General features: G+C 51.8%; 2 protein-coding genes across 2 annotated transcripts in view; both read right to left on the bottom strand.

Moving 5' to 3' along the window:
• Positions 1-453: 453 nt before the first annotated feature.
• On the bottom strand, positions 454-3,167 carry Dpm2 (dolichol-phosphate (beta-D) mannosyltransferase 2). Its single transcript, NM_010073.2, has 4 exons — positions 3,113-3,167; positions 2,730-2,819; positions 1,626-1,728; positions 454-1,066 (listed from the first exon to the last, which is right to left on the bottom strand). Exons 1-4 carry the CDS (start codon positions 3,113-3,115, stop codon positions 1,008-1,010), a joined length of 255 nt encoding a protein of 84 aa, NP_034203.1. The 5' UTR covers positions 3,116-3,167; the 3' UTR covers positions 454-1,007.
• A 1,107-nt stretch (positions 3,168-4,274) lies between these two features.
• Positions 4,275-19,216, bottom strand: part of Fam102a (family with sequence similarity 102, member A) — a 34,392-nt gene continuing 19,450 nt past the window's right edge. The window contains exons 2-11 of the mRNA NM_153560.4: positions 15,878-15,998; positions 15,678-15,707; positions 13,870-13,986; positions 10,560-10,606; positions 10,266-10,423; positions 8,520-8,624; positions 8,221-8,437; positions 7,635-7,756; positions 7,468-7,537; positions 4,275-6,630 (exon numbers count right to left, since the gene is read on the bottom strand). Coding sequence (NP_705788.1) covers positions 6,585-6,630; positions 7,468-7,537; positions 7,635-7,756; positions 8,221-8,437; positions 8,520-8,624; positions 10,266-10,423; positions 10,560-10,606; positions 13,870-13,986; positions 15,678-15,707; positions 15,878-15,998 — 1,033 coding nt within the window. The 3' untranslated portion in view covers positions 4,275-6,584. The remainder of the gene's footprint in view (positions 6,631-7,467; positions 7,538-7,634; positions 7,757-8,220; positions 8,438-8,519; positions 8,625-10,265; positions 10,424-10,559; positions 10,607-13,869; positions 13,987-15,677; positions 15,708-15,877; positions 15,999-19,216) is intronic.

Genomic DNA, 19,216 nt, shown 5'->3' with positions numbered 1-19,216 from the left:
TGCCAGATAGGGGTAGATATCCAGGGTAAGGGACACAAGCTTAAGCTTCTAGAGAGGCATCCCAGGGGCCTCTTAAATATGAATCGAGGGGCTGGAGCTGGAGATATCTTAGGAAGAGTGCTTGCCTAGCAGGCATAAAGCCCTCATGACATGTGGTATCTTAACCTTGGGGATATAGAGTCAAAAAGATCAGAAGTTCAAGGCCACCCTCAGCTATGTAGTTTAATGTCAGACTGGGCTACACTAGGCCTTAGCAGATGCGCCAGGCTTCTGATTCTCCGCTGTGACATTTCCCGAGTAAGAATCATATCTATCCCAGTTCCAGTTTTACCCTGTGTCTGACATAGGGACATCGCAAATGTACAACCTGAGGTGCCCTCATTGCACAACTCAGTAGCATCTGAGCCTCCTCTAGCCAGTTTCCCCAGAGCAAGGATGGCAGAGAGACAAACACCAACGCAATTAACATTTATTTGTAAGTTTTCCCAAACAGGCCAATTGTGGTCTAGTGTGGCTGCCTGGATGTAACCCTGTGGTTCTGGGGTTTGTCAGTCTTTCCCCAGGGCTTCCTGGGTCCAGAAGTCCTCATGGAGCCTGGGAAGTGTCAGACTCGGAAGAGCTGCCTTGTGACGGGACAGGACTTGTACAGAGAGGCGGGAAGGCCTGCTCAATCCATCAGCACAGTGGGAGGAGCACAGAGGTGAGAGGAGAGAACTCGGTGGAAGGGACAGGGAGCTTTGACTGTGAGATGGACAGGACCAACCAGCAATGTTCAGCCTCTGAGCCTAAGGGAAGTGAGAGGCTTCCCAACCCACCTTTCTCTTGGCTTCTAAAAGGATGACCAAGAGAGAGAGGGCTCCAGGTTGTCAAACTGAGAAGAAAACAGCCCCATGTCCCAAAGAGGGCTGCAGTGCAGCCAGCTTGACCATCTTGTAAGCTGTGACCCTTGGTCCCTTTTCTGGAGGAGATATGGAGAAGGCCCCTACAGCCTCATCCCTGCTGGACCTTCACTGAGCCTTCTTGGTTATCTTCTGGCTCTTCAGCATCACATAGGTGATGAACAATCCTGTAATACACAGAATAGGAGGGACTGGGAGGATTGGAGTGGAAGCTAGGTGGCCAGGCATGCAAGGTCAGGCTCCCAACCAACCCCCCTAGGGGTGCATCTTTGCAGTCATTCACTAGGTCACACAGCCACTGAGGGTCAGTTAACTATCACCAAAATGGTGCAAGGCTAACCACCTGTGCATCATCCGGCCATGTGGTTCCTCAGTCAACCCAAGCACTCTTTTAGGCTCCTGGGCTAGAGCTTAGAATAGCGTAACAGCAAAGACACAGTTCCCAACCCACAGAGCCGTAAGAGATGCCAGGGTGACTTGAGGCAGGAACATTGAAGAGATGAAGATGAAGCTGAGACAGGAAAGAAAGGGGAGCCATGTCCTCATTGCCCCAGGAACCTGAAAACTGGGAACACCACTAGAGGAGCTTCTGCCCGTGGCCTTTAAGGAATAGGAAAGCCCCGGGGAGCATTGGTGACAAGGAGAGTCTAAGCAGATGTACAGCAGGTGCCAGCATGTGGAAGCACGCTGCCTTCCAGACACCCTGCCCCAGATCGGGAGACTTACCCACAAATAGGAGCAGCAGGAGGCCTGCGGCCAACGGGAGGAGGACGGCGTAGGCGCGGGGCAGGAAGTATTTGTGGATGACATGCTGGCTGTCAATGAATGGCTGGCACCAAGGGCAAGAGCTCTGGTGAGTACTGCTCACCTTACTCAGCCCCAAAGGGAAGCCGTCCCACCTCCCCCTGGCAGCACTGGATACTGAGGGCCCACCTTGATAGCATCCCCAAGCGTGGATATGTATCATAACAAGAGACCCACCATATTGTCTCTGTATTGTTGAATACTGCCTGGGCCTTGTGAGTGCTGGAAACCATCCTTTTTGATTTCTGAGGCCCTGGCTGACCTCACCAAGCTGCCCTCCCCCCTTCTTCTGCCTTCTGAGAACTCTAGGTCTTTTAAAGAGGTCTTTATTTTTTGATCATGCATTTGTGCCTGTGAGTCCAGGTGTACTTTCATCCAAGCCCTGGATCTCCAATCTAACTCCTAACACAACTTAAGCAGCAATGGCGTTCCGTTCCAGGGACTTTTGCTGGGTCTCCTGGAGCTGGAGTTACAGATGGTTGTAGCTGGCCATGTGGGTGCTGGAACTTGAACCCCAGTCCTCTGGAGAATCAGCCAGTTCTCTTCATCACCGAAGGTCAGCCCACCTAACTTTCCTCTCTGAAGGATACCAAGTACTGCAAGATGCCCCTTTCCAAGCACAGTGTACTTTAAAACAATAACTAACAAAATTTCCCACATTAAAGAGAGAGGCAGAGAGAGAGAGAGAGAGAGAGAGAGAGAGAGAGAGACTTGAGATGTTAATAAACTCCACCGGCGACTGCTACACCCAGGAACCTGCTGGCTAACCAGGAGGACAAACACAAAATAAAGCCTCACTGTGCGGCAGTTCAGAGGCTGAGAAACAGCCTTCTCCCCGAGTCTTAGCCTCCTCATCTATAAAATGTAGACACCATCTGCAAGCACCATAGTGTAGATTTCGTGAGATTAGAGCTAGCTAAACATCCAGACGCTGGCACACAGACGCTGATTAAGTCGCGTTAGGAAACTGGCTTAGAGATCCAGAGCAAAATGAAGGTGAGCGGGGTGGGGGTGGGGCACACATACCAAGAGAATCACCCAAGTGGTGTAGTAGGTGAAGATGATCAAGCTAACGGCGACAAGGCCAAATCCTACTGCTTGGTCTGTCCCGGTGGCCTGGAGAAAAATAAAGGCTCAGCAGGCGAGATGGCTCGTGTACAAGCACTAACGGAGGGTCGGAGCAGCCGGTTTACACTCCAAACCTCTCATTCATTTAGAACCACGGAGGGCTTACTAGAAGTGGCTCTCGGGTTTAGAAAGCCACGTCAGGCCTCGTGTCACCTGTCTGCAAGCGGTGGAGAGAGCGATCTGGGTTTGGAGAGCCCAACTCCATCTCCCAAGGAGACTCTTACTCAGAGCCCCGACCCCTGGTACCCTCAAATCACACATGTACTCCACCCCAGGCTCACCATCTCTCCAGCGTTCCGCCGGAGCAACAAAATACATCCGGTTCCTGGTTTAGGCCTTTCCGGCTTGTAAATCACGTGACACGCGGAGACTCGTCTGAGCTGACGTGCGGGCACTTTTCCCCGCCCTCCAGTGCATGTCGGGAAATGTAGTTTCTGCAGGGAACTGTAGGGCCGGGAGCTCAGACTTTCAGGTTTTTGTGGCTACATCCCTGTCAGACCCTTCCCAAACAATAATCATTTAAACATTATCCTACAGTCCCAAGCCAGAGTGAGATGTACCCCAGAGTTGGAAGTCCCGGAAAGGGATAGATCATAATGAGTTGGTTGTTGAAGCAGACATCAGAATTCAAAGGCTCTACATTCTGGCCTTGAAACTGTTAATGGAAGAGTCTGTATAGAATGACCACCACTGGCCTGGCCTATGAGAATTTCCACTGGTTGGCTTCCTAGGGAACTTTCTAGGCTTCCCTTCATTGTCCACTGCCAGAGGTTTCAGAATGGCCCTCTTAGAACCAAGGGGCGCTGGGCCAAATTATCTTTCATGCTTTTCTTCTGTTTCTCACCCAGAACACTACTCTCATGGCATATGGGGCTAGCTGCTGTAGATCCATTCTTCTCCAAATGCTACACCATGCAGGTTATCCATTTCTGCAACCAGAGGCAACAGCTCCCTCTTTGTGCCCTGACAGGTATTTTTAACCAGTTTCTTCGATGATTAGGACCAAAAGTGGGGCTTTAAGATCCCCGAATTGATGCTGGGCATGGTGGTGCATTTCTGTAGTCCCAACACTCTGGAGGCATGAGGAGTAGTAGGTCTCCTTAAACCTCATGGCTAAAGGAAACCTTATAAATACCAAATAAAAACGTTTTATTCTTTCCCCAAAACCAGAGTGAGACACCGTCTCAAACAAGAAGAGGTTCAGGAGTAACAGGTGTTCTCCGACCTTTGTCAAGTGCCCATTCATATTCATACAAACATGTGTGGACATATATGTAATATGTATGTGTGTGTTTGTGGTGAGCATTATGACTGGGGTCAGACTGGAGAACACTAACCTACTTTCCCCAGCATGTCATCTTACACATACATGGCTAACTCCTGTTAGCAGCCCCCAAGTCAACACGGTGATGAGAATGAAAAGAAACACCAACAAAAAGCAGTAACAAAAACATCGGCATTTAATTCCACCCCCAAACCAAACATTGACACTAGGCTGATTTCCCCATATGACATAATTTTCTATTATAAGCTGAGACAGATATGAACAGCCCACGGAATGGGGTGCAGTGGTAACCTGGTTAGAAAGGAATAACACAAAAGCAAATTCTCCCCACAGAAGAAGATGGGCCTGCTCATCCTGCCAGACCACGTGGTCAGCTGTAGGGTAACCAGAAAAGAACCCTAAAAATATTGCAGATCTTTTATATCTCTCTAATAGAAACATTAAACTGTCTTACAGGTCCCAAACTGGCATTGCATAGACCAATTCCTTTTCAAAAATACCTCTAATATATCCTCTATCTTTGTATATAGAATTTGAAGTCCAGGTGCTCTGGGCACCCGTGGGGATCACTGAGCGCAGGAGGAAAGGCTCTTAGCCTCTGGCTGCCACCAGTGTTCATTTGGTTGTGGTCATGTTTTCAGCTAAGTTATCCTGGCCCAGTGCCTGGAAGCAGAGGATGTGGCAGCTCTCGTCTACTGGAGTGGCCATCCAGTCCCAGACCTTGGCTTGAGTTAGGCAGGGGCTCTTGGTTTGGGGCAGTCTTCCTGACAGTACCAACTGCTTGGTTTGGAGCCCTGGAATTTAGAACTAGACCAAAACAATGCTGACTGGGGAAGGTAGTAGACAAGCACACTAGGGCTCTGTCCATCTTCTGGTGGTCACCTCACCTAGGAACAGAGCTGCCAGAGTCCCTTAAAGTGCCAGGCACCTGCTGGGCAGGATGGAATCTGAGCTGCCGGAACCTTCTCTAGCCATGTTCTGCCTTGCCTTGGCAGCATCTTCTAACATTCATCTGCTGATTAAAACAACGGCTACAGAACCTATAGAAATGATCTGGTCCTGACACCAGGCAGCTCTAAGACCACAGCCCCAACTTTTGCTAGCTGAGGAAGACACAAACTAGGCAAGGACCTTCCCAACCTGGGGAGTCCAGCCATCCCCACCCACAGAAACAATGTCCCATACTCGCCTATCCCCAGCCCTGCTGGGGTGCAGGTGGAATGGGGAACAGAGGCACCTATCTCCCCTTGTTGGGGTGGAAGGAATACAAGAACTGTGAACTCAGGAGGAAAAACACCTTAAGGGGCCAAGGAAACACCAGCCTGCTGGGTTGATACAAAGTGAGTGAAACTTAAGGGGGTGGGAATTTATCCAGGGCTGAGCTGGCAGCCTATACTCTCCTTAAGCAAATTATAGGACAGAAAGTGCTGGGGTTGGGGAGGTACCAAGAGGGTGAGTAGTAGGGGGAAGACTCCCCAGGGAAAGCACACCCCTTGCCCAGGAGGGCTGAGGCTCGTCTGGCAGGAAGCCAGCTCCAGTTCACCCAGTCACAGGCCACCTGGCTGACTCTCTAGCCTGGAACCCAGCCCAGGCCGGCTGACATGAGAGCAGGGGAAAAGGCCTTTGCTTACCCAGCACGGCTGGGCCTCGTCCTTCCTTTCCTGCAGGAAGGCCAGCTGCTCAGGACCCAGCCCTGGGCAGATGGAACCATGATGCTCAGGCCCTTCTAGGCTCCGGTCTTGGGTCTGAGTTTGGGGTTAATTAGAGGGAAGGGGTAGTGCCACGTTCCAGCCGGGCGACTGTACCCTAGGTCTGGTTGCACAGCAGACAGCACCCAGGAGGTCTGGAGAAGGGCAAGGGCCGGTGGCTGTGCTGGGGACAAGCATGTGCAAAGTGCAGGCTGCAGGGCAGCAGGAGGACAGTTAAGGAGGTGGGGTCTCAATCCAGAGTGTGGGGTTTGAGGTCTTAGCTCCCAGGAGAGAGCTGCCTGCAGGTCTCCTCAGGATAGAGAAAAGACAGTGAAGCAGTAAGCAGAGGGTCACAGGTGGCAGGGTTCTGGGGTGGCCCAGCTCGTGAAGGGCAGGGACAATGGAGCAAGTGCCCCGTCAGCCTGGCTGAAGCTGCTGCTCCTGAAGTGGGTCGTGGGGGATGGAGGGATGGGGCAGGCCACAAGCACCCAACATGGAATGGCTGTGTCCTTTGCTGGGCCCAGGTCCTCTCCAGTCAGGGCAGTCCTGGCCAGCTCCATCTTGCCCCATTTTCTAGTGGTTCGGAGGACAATATTCACAGTGGCACCCAGGACCAGTGGTTCCAGGGTGGATGGGAGGAAAATGGAATGACGCTTTGGGGGCCAGTGTGGCTAGAGTAAGAGGAGGCACAGATGCAATGCAGAGCAGATCCTCCAGGAATGCCACGGGCCTGGGTGCCAGAGATGGCAGGACCCTTCTTCAGCCGGACTCCTGGGTCCCTCAGTGGCTCTCAATTACGACTGGCTCGTAGACTCCCGAGGAGACTCTGCAGGGTGGAGAAAGGTGAGCAGTTGAGAAATTGCAGTTGCCGAGCAATCCCCTGGCCAGAGAGCTTCACATGCAGTTACTCTGCCAGTCTTTAACAGTCCGGCAGAAACTGAGGCCCCAGAGGTGTTCAGTCATTTGCTCAGGGTGACAGAAATAGCATCAGAGTTGGTAGTGGTGGTGGTGATGGTGGGGTCCACAGCTGTGCCTGGTCCCCTCTGGACACCTGCTGTGTACCCACCTGGGTGGACCAGTCCTCTCATAGTGACCCTGGCAAGGAGAAACTGTTCCCTGTGTCATCTGACAAATGAAAACAGGTTTGGAGGACTGCTAAGATTCATTAAGAAGGCAGGAGAAAGGGAAGGGGCCACATCTATTCTCCTCCAGGTTAGTTTCCCTCCTCCAATCTTGGCTTCTCATTTTGCAAATGGCCTAAGGAGGTTCCTGTGGTTTCTTGCTCTTCCACCCTAGGCAGCCCAGGACTGATGGGAGAGGGTGGTTGTAATTTCTAGTCTCAGCCAACAGGGGTCAGCAGAGCAGCACAAGACATACTCCAAAGTTTTTGTGCTCTGGATGCAGAAGTTCCAAAGACATGTTCCTAGCTCCCAGGAACACAAGGAAACGCCCCAGGACGCCCCTGCACACTGGACACTACTCTCACTCACTGCCTCAAAGGCCTGGGGAACCATAAATACTGCAGATCACTTTGTACAAAGGCCTATGGGAAGGCATAGTTAGCAAAGGACTCTGAAGGTGGTGGGGCCCAAGGTCACTGGTAACAAGAATGTTTGAAGCTGGGGATCCCATGGTTGTCTCACCTCCCTGTCCCCGCCCCTACCTGTTGCCCAGCTGAATGCCGCTCAGTGTGGTGGAGCCATCACGGCTCACGAACAGCCGAAGGTTACTGTCTGTGGGGACAAAAGGGAGGATGAGGCTAAGAGGGACAGACAGGGACAGCCTCTGGAGGCCACCCTTACCCCAGCTGGCTTGGAGTGAGCAGCTCACCCTCAGTGTTGCTGCCATCAGTGAAGTCCTGGCTCTGCATTATCTTCTCCACAATGTCGTCTGCATCAATTCGAGTGTCATCTACCCAGGTTGGGTGGCTCTCCACAGAGTCTTTCTTTCGCCTTGGGGGAGAGGGACAGAATTATGACGGCACAGTGACAAGTTCAGCAGCAAGACAAGTATGCTCCCAGCACCTACAACTCTAAAGCATTTTATGCACACCCCATTATGCACTTCACTTTAGCCACCCTTTCACCTCATTCATCTCAGGGGAGGGTGCTGACAAGCAACAGACTAGGACTAAGGGGCTAAGGAGCCTCCCTGAAGCCAAACTACCTGTGTGCTCAGACAAGGTGTGTCGTGTCTATACACATTACACACAGACCCACCCCCGGCAGCACTTTTACACTCAGCCCTTGGTTACAGCATAATCATTTGGCACGCTGAGATGGAGACTCTACTCTGTCTAACCCTGTGTGGGCAGATGCAAAGAGCTGGAGGGAGCACTGCAGGGAGCACTGAAGGGAGCACTGAAGGGAGCACTGGAATAACTGTTTACCAGGCAGCCCCAAACAATGAGACTCACCGAAAAGAGCGATCTGATAGATGCAAGGGGCGTGGGGGGCGTGGGGGCTTCTCAGGAGGCCGAGGTGGCTTCTCAGAGGGCCGATGCTCCCTCTCCATGCCCTCAGGACCCTCTACAGCCATACTGAGGCCACCAGAGGCGCTGCTGCTGGTGGATGTATTTCTGCGGTGTGTCAAGTCAGACAGGCTGGAGGAGCGAGAGTGCTCTGTACTGTAGCCTGGGGGGTGGACAATATTGGGGAGGTGATCACAGGGGCCCAGGGCTGTGGGAGGTCCCAGGGTTAGGTCCCGACCACTCACCAGATAGCTTGGACTGCTGGCTGGCATAGCTGGAGTTGCGGGAGTGGCCAGAGTGGAACACCTCCTCAGGACTGGACAGGCTCTGGTCTGGCTCCTCTGGTAGTCCTGGGGAGAGGCGCAAAGCTCCATTAAGGTGCTACCTCACTTGTAACCTCAACAAGCCTTCCATGGGGCACTGTGACTCCATTCTGCAGACTGAAGACCAAGGGCTAGAGAAGCAGCAATCTGCTATAAGCCACATGCTACTCTCGGTACCCAGGTAACCCATTCCACAGCTGTTGGGAATACATCTGTCACAGACCTTTAGCCAGTTATCTACAATCATGGTGAGTGGTGTGACGCTAAAGCAGCACACGTGCAAGGCCTGGTCAGTCTGTGGATCAGGGAAGGCTCTTCCCAGACCACCTAATGCCGTGTTAGGACACCAAGGAGGGGAGACGCAGGCAGCAGGCACAGGGTCTTCCATGTGGGATGGCATACTAAAGGCCTTAAAACTGACAAGAGCTTGGGTTCAGGGACAAATCTGGGAAAAGGGTAGGTCTGGGTGGAGGATGCTCCAGGTCATTTCAAAGCAAACTTCCCTTGTGCTCCCCAGCTGTAAACACAAGAGAACTAGGTGGGCCTAGGCATGGACCTAGAATGCATACATCCGAGTCCTGCCAACCAACACAGAAGGGGAGGACCGGACTCACCCTTTCCTCCTCCACTGGAGATGAGCGTGTATAAACAACCAGGCTACTGGATGAAATCTGGTCTGCCCGGATTCCAACCAAAGCCATGTAGGGTTTTGTTTGGTCTTTTGAGATAGGGTCTCACTCGGCAAATGACCTAAAACTCATGATAAAGACCAAGCTGCCTCTAACTCAGAGATCCACCTGCCTCTGACGTCTGGGATGAAAGATGTGCACCACCATGCCCATTTTTTATTTTAAGATAGGGTCCTCTGTAGTCCAGGCCAGCTTTGAATTTACTATGTAGATTGAACTTCAGATCCTCTTGCCTCTACCTTCCCACTCTGGGATGATACACATGGGCTAAGCCAGCTCAGGTTCTCAACATGTTTTGTGCATGTGGCAGGCAGGGGAACCAGCTGCTAAGACACATGGGTCTTCAAGTACTACTCTGCCCAGAACAGAACTGTTTACTCAAGGGCAACTCCTGTGCTGAGATAACCTTGTCTCCTCTGCTCACCAGCCTCCATAAGACAGAGAGCACAATGGTGCCGGGAAGCCCCTCTGCCTATACACAGCAAGTCAAGGCAGGTAGCAACAGCAGCTTTCTGCACTGGACCTCCCCTGGATGCTGGGTCTGCAAGAAAGCTGGGCGTAGGGAAAAGCCAAGCCCTGGTAGTTAGGTCTACCCTAGGTCTCAGGTCTGGAGGGCCAGCTCCAGACATGTGCTATCTGCTCACTATTCACCTTGGGGCTTCTCCACCTCCCAGTACTGAGTAGCTCTAGGAGGGTATGTGGGGTTGAAGCTATCATGGTATTCACTCACGATCAATGGCAGAACCAGCAGAAGCACGCTGCCCCTTCTACCACCCTATCACCCTCTTTTTGAAACAAGGTCTCACTGATAGCCCTGGCTGGCCTGGAACTCACAGATCCTTTTGTCTCTGTCTTGTGAGTGAAGACATCTTGCCTACCATGCCTGCACCTACCTCTTGATAAGCATTTTCCTGGGACAGAATGTTCAGGGGAGAAGGTGGTCATAGGCAGGGGAGAGATAAGCAGATGAAGATGGTACCTGAGCCCAGGATGGTGGGCCGGGTCTTGGGGGGCCGGGATCCAGTTAGGGAATTGGTGCTGCTGCTGCCACCGCTGCTGGTCCCACCACCTTTACACGTCAGCTGCAGGGAGGAGTCCTGGCCCGGGATGGAGATGGATTTGGCGGTAGACGGTGGCCTTAGGAGGACAGAGGGGTATGTGACTGGGGTGCTCCAATTTCAGAATCAAGCGGAGCCAGGGGTACCCCAGAACCTGAAGAAAGAAAGACTATCTCATAGCCCCCGTTCCCACTTATAGCCAGGATGACACTCACGTCTTGAAACAGGGGTCCCCAGAGAGCAGGAACATGCCAATGGTGACCTAAGGGTAGAAGGTAGACATCATTACCAGCTGCTAACACCAACTCAGGGCAGCCTCTGAGCTCTGGTCCCAACTCTGTCCCTTCCCATGTCACCTGCTGTGGTGGTCTGTGTATGCTTGGCCTAGGAAATGGCGCTATTAGGAGGTATGGCCTTGTTGGAGTAGGTGTGTCACTATGGGCATAGGCTTAAGACCCTCATCCTAGCTGCCTGGAAGGCAAGTCTTCTACTAACAGCCTTCAGATGAAGATACAGAACTCTCAGCTCCTCCTGTGCCATGCCTGCCTAGATGCTACCCTGCTCCCCACTCGATGATAATGAACTGAACCTCTGAATCTGTAAGCCAGCCCCAATTACATGTTGTCCTTTATAAGACTTGAGTTGGTCATGGTGTCTGTTCATACCAGTAAAACCCTAACTAAGATACCTGCCCACAGTGAAGCCTGTATCCTGTGTGGAGGACACAATGAGTAGTCAAGCGGAAGAAGCCGGGGAGTGAGGCGCACGCCTTGAATCCTAGTACTCTGGAGGTAGAGGCAGGTGGATGTCTGTGAGTTCAAAGCCAGCCTGATCTACAAAGTGAGTTACAAGACAACCAGGACTATACAGAGAAACCCTGCTTTGAAAAACATAGATAGACAGACAGACAGACAGACAGACCAGTGTACTGGCTGGTTTTGGGTGTCAACTTGACACAAGCTGGAGTTATCACAGAGAAAGGAGCTTCAGTTGGGGAGATGCCTCCATGAGACCCCGCTGTAAGGCATTTTCTCAATTAGTGATCAAGGGGGGAGAGGCCCCTTGTGGGTGGTGCCATCTCTGGGCTGGTAGTCTTGGGTTCTATAAGAGAGCAGGCTGAGCAAGCCAGGAGAAGCAAGCCAGTAAAGAACATCCCTCCATGGCCTCTGCATCAGCTCCTGCTTCCTGACCTGCTTGAGTTCCAGTTCTGACTTCTTTGAGTGATGAACAGCAATGTGGAAATGTAAGCTGAATAAACCCTTTCCTCCCCAACTTGCTTCTTGGTCATGATGTTTGTGCAGTGAAACCCTGACTAAGACAGACCACCCAAGGTCACTTGGCTGGCACCATGCACCTGAGGGAACAAGTTGGTCCTGCAATGATAAATTATAACCAGACTGTGAGCTCCAGAGGCCATATTCAGTACATTTGCTCTGCCCAGGTGTGTTAGAACAGAACTTTGAGTTGGAGAACAGGACTCAAGGGGCCCTACAAGGAAGAAGGGATACTCAATACTCACAGGGCCATCAGGCAGGGGCTGCCTGAAAGGTTTGTTTGTTTTTTTCTTTTTGGTTTTTAGAGACAAGGTTTCTCTGTGTAACCCTGGCTGTCCTGGCACTCACTCTATAGATCAGGCTGGCTTCAAACTCACAGATCCACCTGCCTCTGGCCTGTTAGTGTAGGGATTAAAGGAGTGTACCACCACCAGGCAAAAGTTTTTGGAAAATAAAGTAAAATATGCCACTAGTATAGAATTTGACACCCACCTGCAATGATTCTGCCAATGGTCTAGACATGGTAAAGTCTGAGTACCCAAATACGGCTGAGATGGAGTGAAGGCAGAGAATAAGAGGATGGAGAGGAGAGCTCAGACCCCAGACCATCCAGGACCTCAGTGTGAGCATCCCCACAGTCTCAGGGCTTGTGGATCATCTCACTCAGCCATGACAGCAGTCTACAAAGTGGCTGGCACTGCAGTTGCAGGTTGAGGGTAGCAAGAAAGACTAAGAGAACAGGGCTGGAGAGATGGCTCAGCGGTTAGAAGCACTGACTGCTCTTCCTACTAGGTCCTGAGTTCAATTCCCAGCAACCACATGGGGGCTTACACCCATCTGTAATGGGATCCGATGGCCTTTTCTGGTGTCTGAAGTCAGCTATAGTGTACTCACATACATTAAAAATAAATATTTTAAAAAAGAAAGAACAGGGCTGGTGAGATGGCTCAGTGGGTAAGAGCACCCGACTGCTCTTCCAAAGGTCCGGAGTTCAAATCCCAGCAACCACATGGTGGCTCACAACCATCTGTAACAAGATCTGATGCCCTCTTCTGGAGTGTCTGAAGACAGCTACAGTGTACTTACATATAATAAATAAATAAATCTTTAAAAAAAAAAAAAAAGAAAGAAAGAACAAACGAAAGAGACTAAAAGAACAACTGACTCCCCAAAACTAAACAAACAGGATATAGGGGGGCAGGCCATGACCCTGAGGTCACCTGACCCCAGGCCTCTTTCCACTGTTGTGAGTGCATAGGCCTACTGGGGAAGACTTTCCACCAATCAATTCTTTTCTTTCGTTCTTTCTTCCTTCCTTCATTCCTTCCTTCCTTTCTTCCTAGACTTGTGTAGTCCTGACTGCACAACTCTACAACTCATGTAGATCTACCTGCCTCTGACTCCTGAGTGCAGGGATTAAGGACATGTATCACCATTTTTTAAAAAGAGAGATATCGTCTTGCTGTATATACTTCAGGCTGGCTCAAACCCATGATCGCCTCAAATTCTGGGATTACAGAGCATGCTACCACATTACCAGCCTGAACCTATCCGCATGTTTCTCAGGTCCTGTTGATTACCCCATGGCCGTCTCTGTGCCAGGCTCAGCTGGCCACTCAGACAAGGGGTTTAGGGAAACCTGCTTTCTTGGTCAGCCTGTAAGAGGTTGTGGAAAGGGATGAAGAGGTGCGCTAGTACAGATACCGGGGATATTTGTTCCTAAGACGTCAAATGGGCAGCTGCCTGAGGGAAGAAGCTACCTGGGCTCCTGGAAACCGTGCAGCCCTCACAGCGCTATCCCTACATGGTGCACATGGGTCCAGAACATGAATTCTGCTCACTGATAGCTCACCAGGAGCCAGCAGGTCTCAGATCAGGTCGGGCAACAATTAGGGCCTAGGCTGTGCGGTTACATGACTGGTGGGTTAATGCCAGCTCTGCTTATGACCTAGGGCAAATGATGGGATTTAGGTTGTCACCACTCCCTGTATTCAAAGTTGGATGTAATAACAGACACCTCGTGCATAGACTGTGCTTGCAGTTAGGGTCACGAGATAAAAAAGGACTGACAAAGGTGCTTATCAAGCCCTTTCGGGAAGGTGGGGGGTCACACCCAACTATGCATGAGAAAACTGAGACCAGACTTAGGCCCAGCATCGGCCCAGCCTTTCTGAGAACTTGTGTTTCTAATGAGGAGCTATATTCGCCACTACCCCTTGTTAAGGCAGCAGAGATGGCAGAGCCCTAGTACCTTGAGGATGGAGTTGTCCTGGCGGGTATTCTTGGTGTCGTATCCTTCCAATAGGCAGCAGCGGACGGTGGAGCCTGAGCCTGCAAACTCGGCTAGGTTCAAGTCAGTGAAGCCCAGCTGGGAGGGGAAAAAAAATGTGGGAGGCTGCAGGGAGGATGGCTGCTGGGCAGCAGATGCACCAGAAGGGTTAACTTAGGGGGAGCGCGGGGAGAGCAGCTCACCCCACCACAGCCCCACTGACTGTTGTATAATCAGGACCCAAGGACAGGATCCTGGGTCAGCAGCACCAATGCGGCAAGCAAGAAGCTCACATGTGGCACAAAGCACCCTTTGTGTGCAGTCCCAGGGTGCACTACGCCAGTGTGCCTGAGATGAAAGGACATTGTTGTCTGTGACACAGACACATTGTTCCCAGGGAAACAAGGCCATGCTGTAGGGAGCTGACAGAAGAGCAGGCAGAGAAGGAAGGCCCGTGGGAACTTGGTGTCAGGGTAGGGGGATGAGATACTACAGAGCAGGCAGGGCAGGATCACCATGAAGTCCTGGTGGAGGGAAGGGTGAAGGGCTAGTGTAAGGACATGAACCCAGGAGCTGGTCTGGTCCTCCTGGGACGTGTGCACGTGAGACAGAGACAGGGCAAGGGCAGCAGCATGGGAAAGTTGGGTGGACTCCACATCTACCTGAACAGAGAGAGGGAGGTAGTGTCTGGTTGGCCAGCCAACTGGACATTTACTGTGCACCAGTAACACACAAATCTCCACTCCCGTGTTTTAGGGGTACGGCCTTCAGGGTCAGAAAAGTGGGTTTGGATTCAAGCCCCTGTGATGACTCAGAGGGACACCATTTTACAGTTTAGTCCTTCTGAGTATACTGGCTTCCTTGTCTGCATAGTGGGATAAATCCATGGTGAGGTTCTGCTGTGGAACAGCAGGGAAAGGTCTGGCAGCATCTGATGTGGCCTGGGGGCTCCTTGGCTATAACACTGCAGTCCTTACTCATGAGTAAACAAGAGACACCTGCCCTCCGACAGCCCCTCCAGTCCTGGGCCAGGCAGACATGAGAAGCTGTGGGCTTCTGGAACTCCAGCAGTGGGGATGTCTGAGCCCGTGCTCCCCTATCTCAGGTCCCCCACGGGGTGAGAGGTACAGCCCCACCTGTGCTGGGCTGACCAAGAGTACCCCAGAGAGCAGAGACAGAGGACAGAACGGGCTCACTCAAAGCCAGGCCATCTTCTCCCACTTGTTCCCACAGAGAAGCTTCTAACTGTAGGCCTGAAGCCAGGGGAGGAGGTGGCGGTGGAAGACGGCACTAAGGAAGACCTGGGGTCAACACAGCTCTACAACAGCAGTGAAGGGCTGACTCTGTCTCACCAGCACACAGCGAGCCGCTGCTGCCATTAGAAAGAATACAGAAAGCCGCTCAGGATACACTGGGTAGGTAAGTAAGGCGCTCAAGCTGCGGCATCTGCACAGCATTGTGAACAACTGCTGCTTAGACGCGCATGCGCACAGCACTCGCCTTCCTTTTCTCCAAGTCTGTGCCCATTTCATTCAGTTTTGGATGTGTGTTTCTTTTTTCCTTAGAAAACCAGAAGCAATGGTAGAGGACTTGCCTAGCATTGCAAGGCCCTGGGTTCAATCCCCAGCAAAACATACAAAGTACAGAAGCTGGGTGTGGTCGCACACCCCTTCGACCCTTCGGGAGCAGGGGCTGGGTGGTCTTGCTAAGCTCTTACCCAATCCCCAGCCTGACTAGTGGGATCCTAGGAAAAGGACGGGAGAAGCAAGGCTCCCACATGTCCCTCTTACCTTGGAATACGCCTTCCCACCTTTCAGCTCCTGCAGAGAGAGAGACACAAAGCATGACTAGGGAACCCTGGCCTCCCAAACACAGATCTTCCAAAAGCACCCCACAATTCTCCTTGGGGTAGACACGTAGGAAAGGGGCCTCACGCACCCTCAGCTCTGAGCTCACAGTCCCTAGGCTCAGTCCCATGAGCCCACCTCACCTTGCGCACAGACACTCGAAAGATGCAGGGGTCCAGCAGGCCTGTGGCCGGGTTGGCACTCATTTTACACACAAAGGTGAACCTCTTCCGCCATCGTACACAGTTCTCCTGCACCTCCTCCCTGCAGAGACATGACAGAGGAACATGGGGTAGGCGAACGTGAGGTGAATATGGAGCCCCAACTCCAGGCCTATCACAGACAGGGCAAGGAGCCAGTGTTTCCACGAGACCATGCTAGCATGATTGTAAACACACAAAAAGTATGAAATGAGAAATGAAGCATCAAAAAGCAGCCCTTGGGCAAGGGAAGGCTAGGGCACAGGGCACTGACGTGCTGAGCCTCTGCTCCTTGACTTCGCTGTTCCTATACTCCCAGCTTCCTGCTGCCTACTTAATGTGACTCTCACTTCAGTCTTCCCAGAATGAACTCAGTCAGCTCACTGGACAGAAGGGGCCAAGGCTAGGTTAGCTCCCCAGACCTCCCACCAGTCTACTGGGTTCAGCCAGACTCCTCTAAGGACAATAACCACAACAGCTAATGCGACATGCTACTTCCCAGGTGCCAGGCATCATTTAAAGAACTGCAAAGTTGGTAGTCACCACAGCCTGCTCAGAGTGCTGTAGAAAGCCTATCAGCCATTGTCATGGAAAAATGAAGGTTCTCTGATACCAGGTAAGATTCCAACCTTCCTGCCCTGGAATGAGACCACATCAACAACCCAGCACTTCTAAATGAGGTGGCTGTTATGCAGTGGGAACCCCGAAAACAGCTCATCTAAACTTCACCAAGCTGCTGTGGGGGGGGGGGCTCAGTAAGATGTGGGGTGATAGCATCGTACAGTCCCCGCCTACCCCCACCTTGGCAGAACTGGTGCTCAGGAAGGGTCAGGCATGAGAAGAAGCGGGTGTGTGACAGTATCTCCATCCAGTGCACCCCACTACCAGGATGAATAGCCACGTAGACAGCGGAGACATAACCTTCCCACACCCTGAGGGACCCAAGAAACATGAGTTACTTGCCAGATTCACGCTTTGGGGTGAGGGTCTGAGAGGGCTACAGTCAGGCGTTGCTGGCTTCACAACCTCAGTGGTTGTGAATCTCTGTCACCCTTTCCTTATAGTTGGTGACACTGGGGCTCCAGCAATTCAGAGCTCAGGGCTCACAAAGCAGGCTGCAGTCCAGGCTATCTAGCTAAGTGAGAGTCCCAGGCTGCCATACTGGCTCAGGGGTGCAAAAGGCAGGAAAACCTGGCAGCTGAAGTCCTATTGGGCTTGTGAGGCCAGGAGTTCCATATTACCATATGACCTAGTAATTCTACTCCTAGGTCCACACCCAACAAAAACAGAGTTTACATGCACACCAAAACCTGCATATAAATGTGCCAAGCAGCACTGTTCCCACTGGTAAAAAAGCAAAAGCAACCCAATGCCCCAGTGGTGAGGGTAAACACTTGTAGTCTGCTCCTGAAGTGCAGTGCCCTTAGTAATAAAAGACGGCCCTTACCTAACAATGCTACCAACCGTGAACATTACTGCTAAGGCCAGCACACAAGAGAGTCTAGTGTAGATTTTATTTATAAGAAATGCCCAGAAAGTCAGAAAGCAGACTAGGGAAATGAAGAGTGACAGCTCACGTGTGGCATTTCTTGATTCAGTAATGAAATGGTCGTGGTCTGCAGATGGCTGCAGCGAGGAGAGCACAGCTTTGTGAACCTAAAAACCCACTGGTCCGTGGGGGAAAACAACTGCCGATCATGTGCAAGGCCCTGGGTTCCGTACCAAGCACCAAAACACAAAAATAAAAAACAAAAGCCCAAACCCTTAAGTAGATGGATCACGCTGTATGTGAATTTATGTCAGTAGAGCAGAAGACGAAAGGCACAGAACATCTGCTCAATAGAAACAGGAAAGGCAGGGCAGGGAAGGGGAGGGTTGGGAGAGAGATAAGACAGACTGCTACTTGAGGTAGGTGTCTAGAAAGGGGCCTTTAGCAGTGATGCCTCAGAGAGGCTCAGAGTAGAGCGAGGTAAAGGTGACCAGCAAAGGCCCTAGCGTGAGGATATGCCTGGGACACAGAAACATCAACAAGGATGGGCAGTGGGGACAGGAGTGGGGACAGGAGGGGATGACACCAGTGAGGGGCGGGAGTCAGATGTCTGCGCCTGCTCATGGCTGTCTCCCTCCATGGATGTACCTTAGATGGAAGCAGAGAGCAGACACAGAGGCAGGAAGTGGAAGGACAGAGAAGTCACTCTTGGGCAACTGAGGCCTGAGCCTAAAAGAGGACGGGACTAGGAACCACTCTGTGTGAACTCCCAGCTCCCCCCAACACACACCCATCTAGGAGTAGGAGCAGCTGCCTGAGACCTGCAGAAGCAGGAAGGCTGGGACACTTGAACCACCCAGAGGAATTAGGGTTTGTCTGGGAACAAAAGCTGATAGCAAACTGCCCGCCCTCTTCTCAGCCTGTCTTGGGAATGCCAGCTAGGAAGCCTGAGGCTCAGATGTGGTTCCGGTTAGCCCTGCTGTGCCAGGGAGAGCAAATCACGTGAAGCCTTCCTTCCCAGGCTCTCAGGTGACTGGCAGGCTTGTTCCCTCCTTCTACAGGAAGTTAAGCAAGGCAGGGTTTTTGGGATCAAACCTGGGCCACCCTCCTGTTGCCTAAAGGCTCTGAACAGTCAGTATTACATGTCCCCACCTCTGAGGAAAAGCAGCAGCAGGCAGCCTTACCAGGTCCAACCCGAGTGTCAGAGTGAGCGTGTAACAAACATTACATACAGAAGCCGCCTGCCGTGTCCTCATCCCATCTTCAACACAAGGCGGCCGTTTCTATGTCTCCTTTTCACTCATGTGAAAAGGCAGTGCAGAAATGCTGTAATGCTCACCAAGTACTAACTTAACGCCAGGCCAAGGCCTGGGCCATGCAGGATGACAGGGGCCAGAGGTTCCACCAGACCCAGGTTCTGTCAAGGAACGAGGTTCCAGACAGAGCAGAGATGAGACAGCCAAGACTCAGACCCAGAGGCAGGACTGAGGTTGTCAAAAAGGTAGTCATGAGCTCTGGTACACGGAGCTGGCCAGGTTGGGTTTAGGAATTATCAGACTGGATTCACTTCAAATCCTCAGTGTGCTAGGTACTTATAAAAATTCTGGATGAAGGGGCTAGAGAGATGGCTCGGAGGTTAAGAGCACTGACTGCTCTTCCAAAGGTCCTGAGTTCAAATCCCAGCAACCACATGGTGGTTCACACCCACCTGTAATGAGATCTGATGTCCTCTTCTGGTGCATCTGAAGACAGCTACAGTGTAGTTAGATATAATAAATAAATAAATCTTAAAA

Source organism: Mus musculus, chromosome 2 (genome assembly GCF_000001635.26).
Source record: "Mus musculus strain C57BL/6J chromosome 2, GRCm38.p6 C57BL/6J".
In the NCBI taxonomy this organism is placed as follows: domain Eukaryota; kingdom Metazoa; phylum Chordata; class Mammalia; order Rodentia; family Muridae; genus Mus; species Mus musculus.
The sequence above is the reverse complement of the archived record's forward strand: the minus strand, read 5'-3'. Positions and strand labels throughout refer to the sequence as shown.

Excerpts from the sequence above, each read along its gene's own strand:
- Dpm2 (NM_010073.2), bottom strand. Across the intron at positions 1,729-2,729 it reads CCACTTGGGTGATTCTCTTG|CCATTCATTGACAGCCAGCA; the intron begins GTATGTGTGCCC and ends CCTTGGTGCCAG. Across the intron at positions 1,067-1,625 it reads CCTGCTGCTCCTATTTGTGG|GATTGTTCATCACCTATGTG; the intron begins GTAAGTCTCCCG and ends TGTGTATTACAG.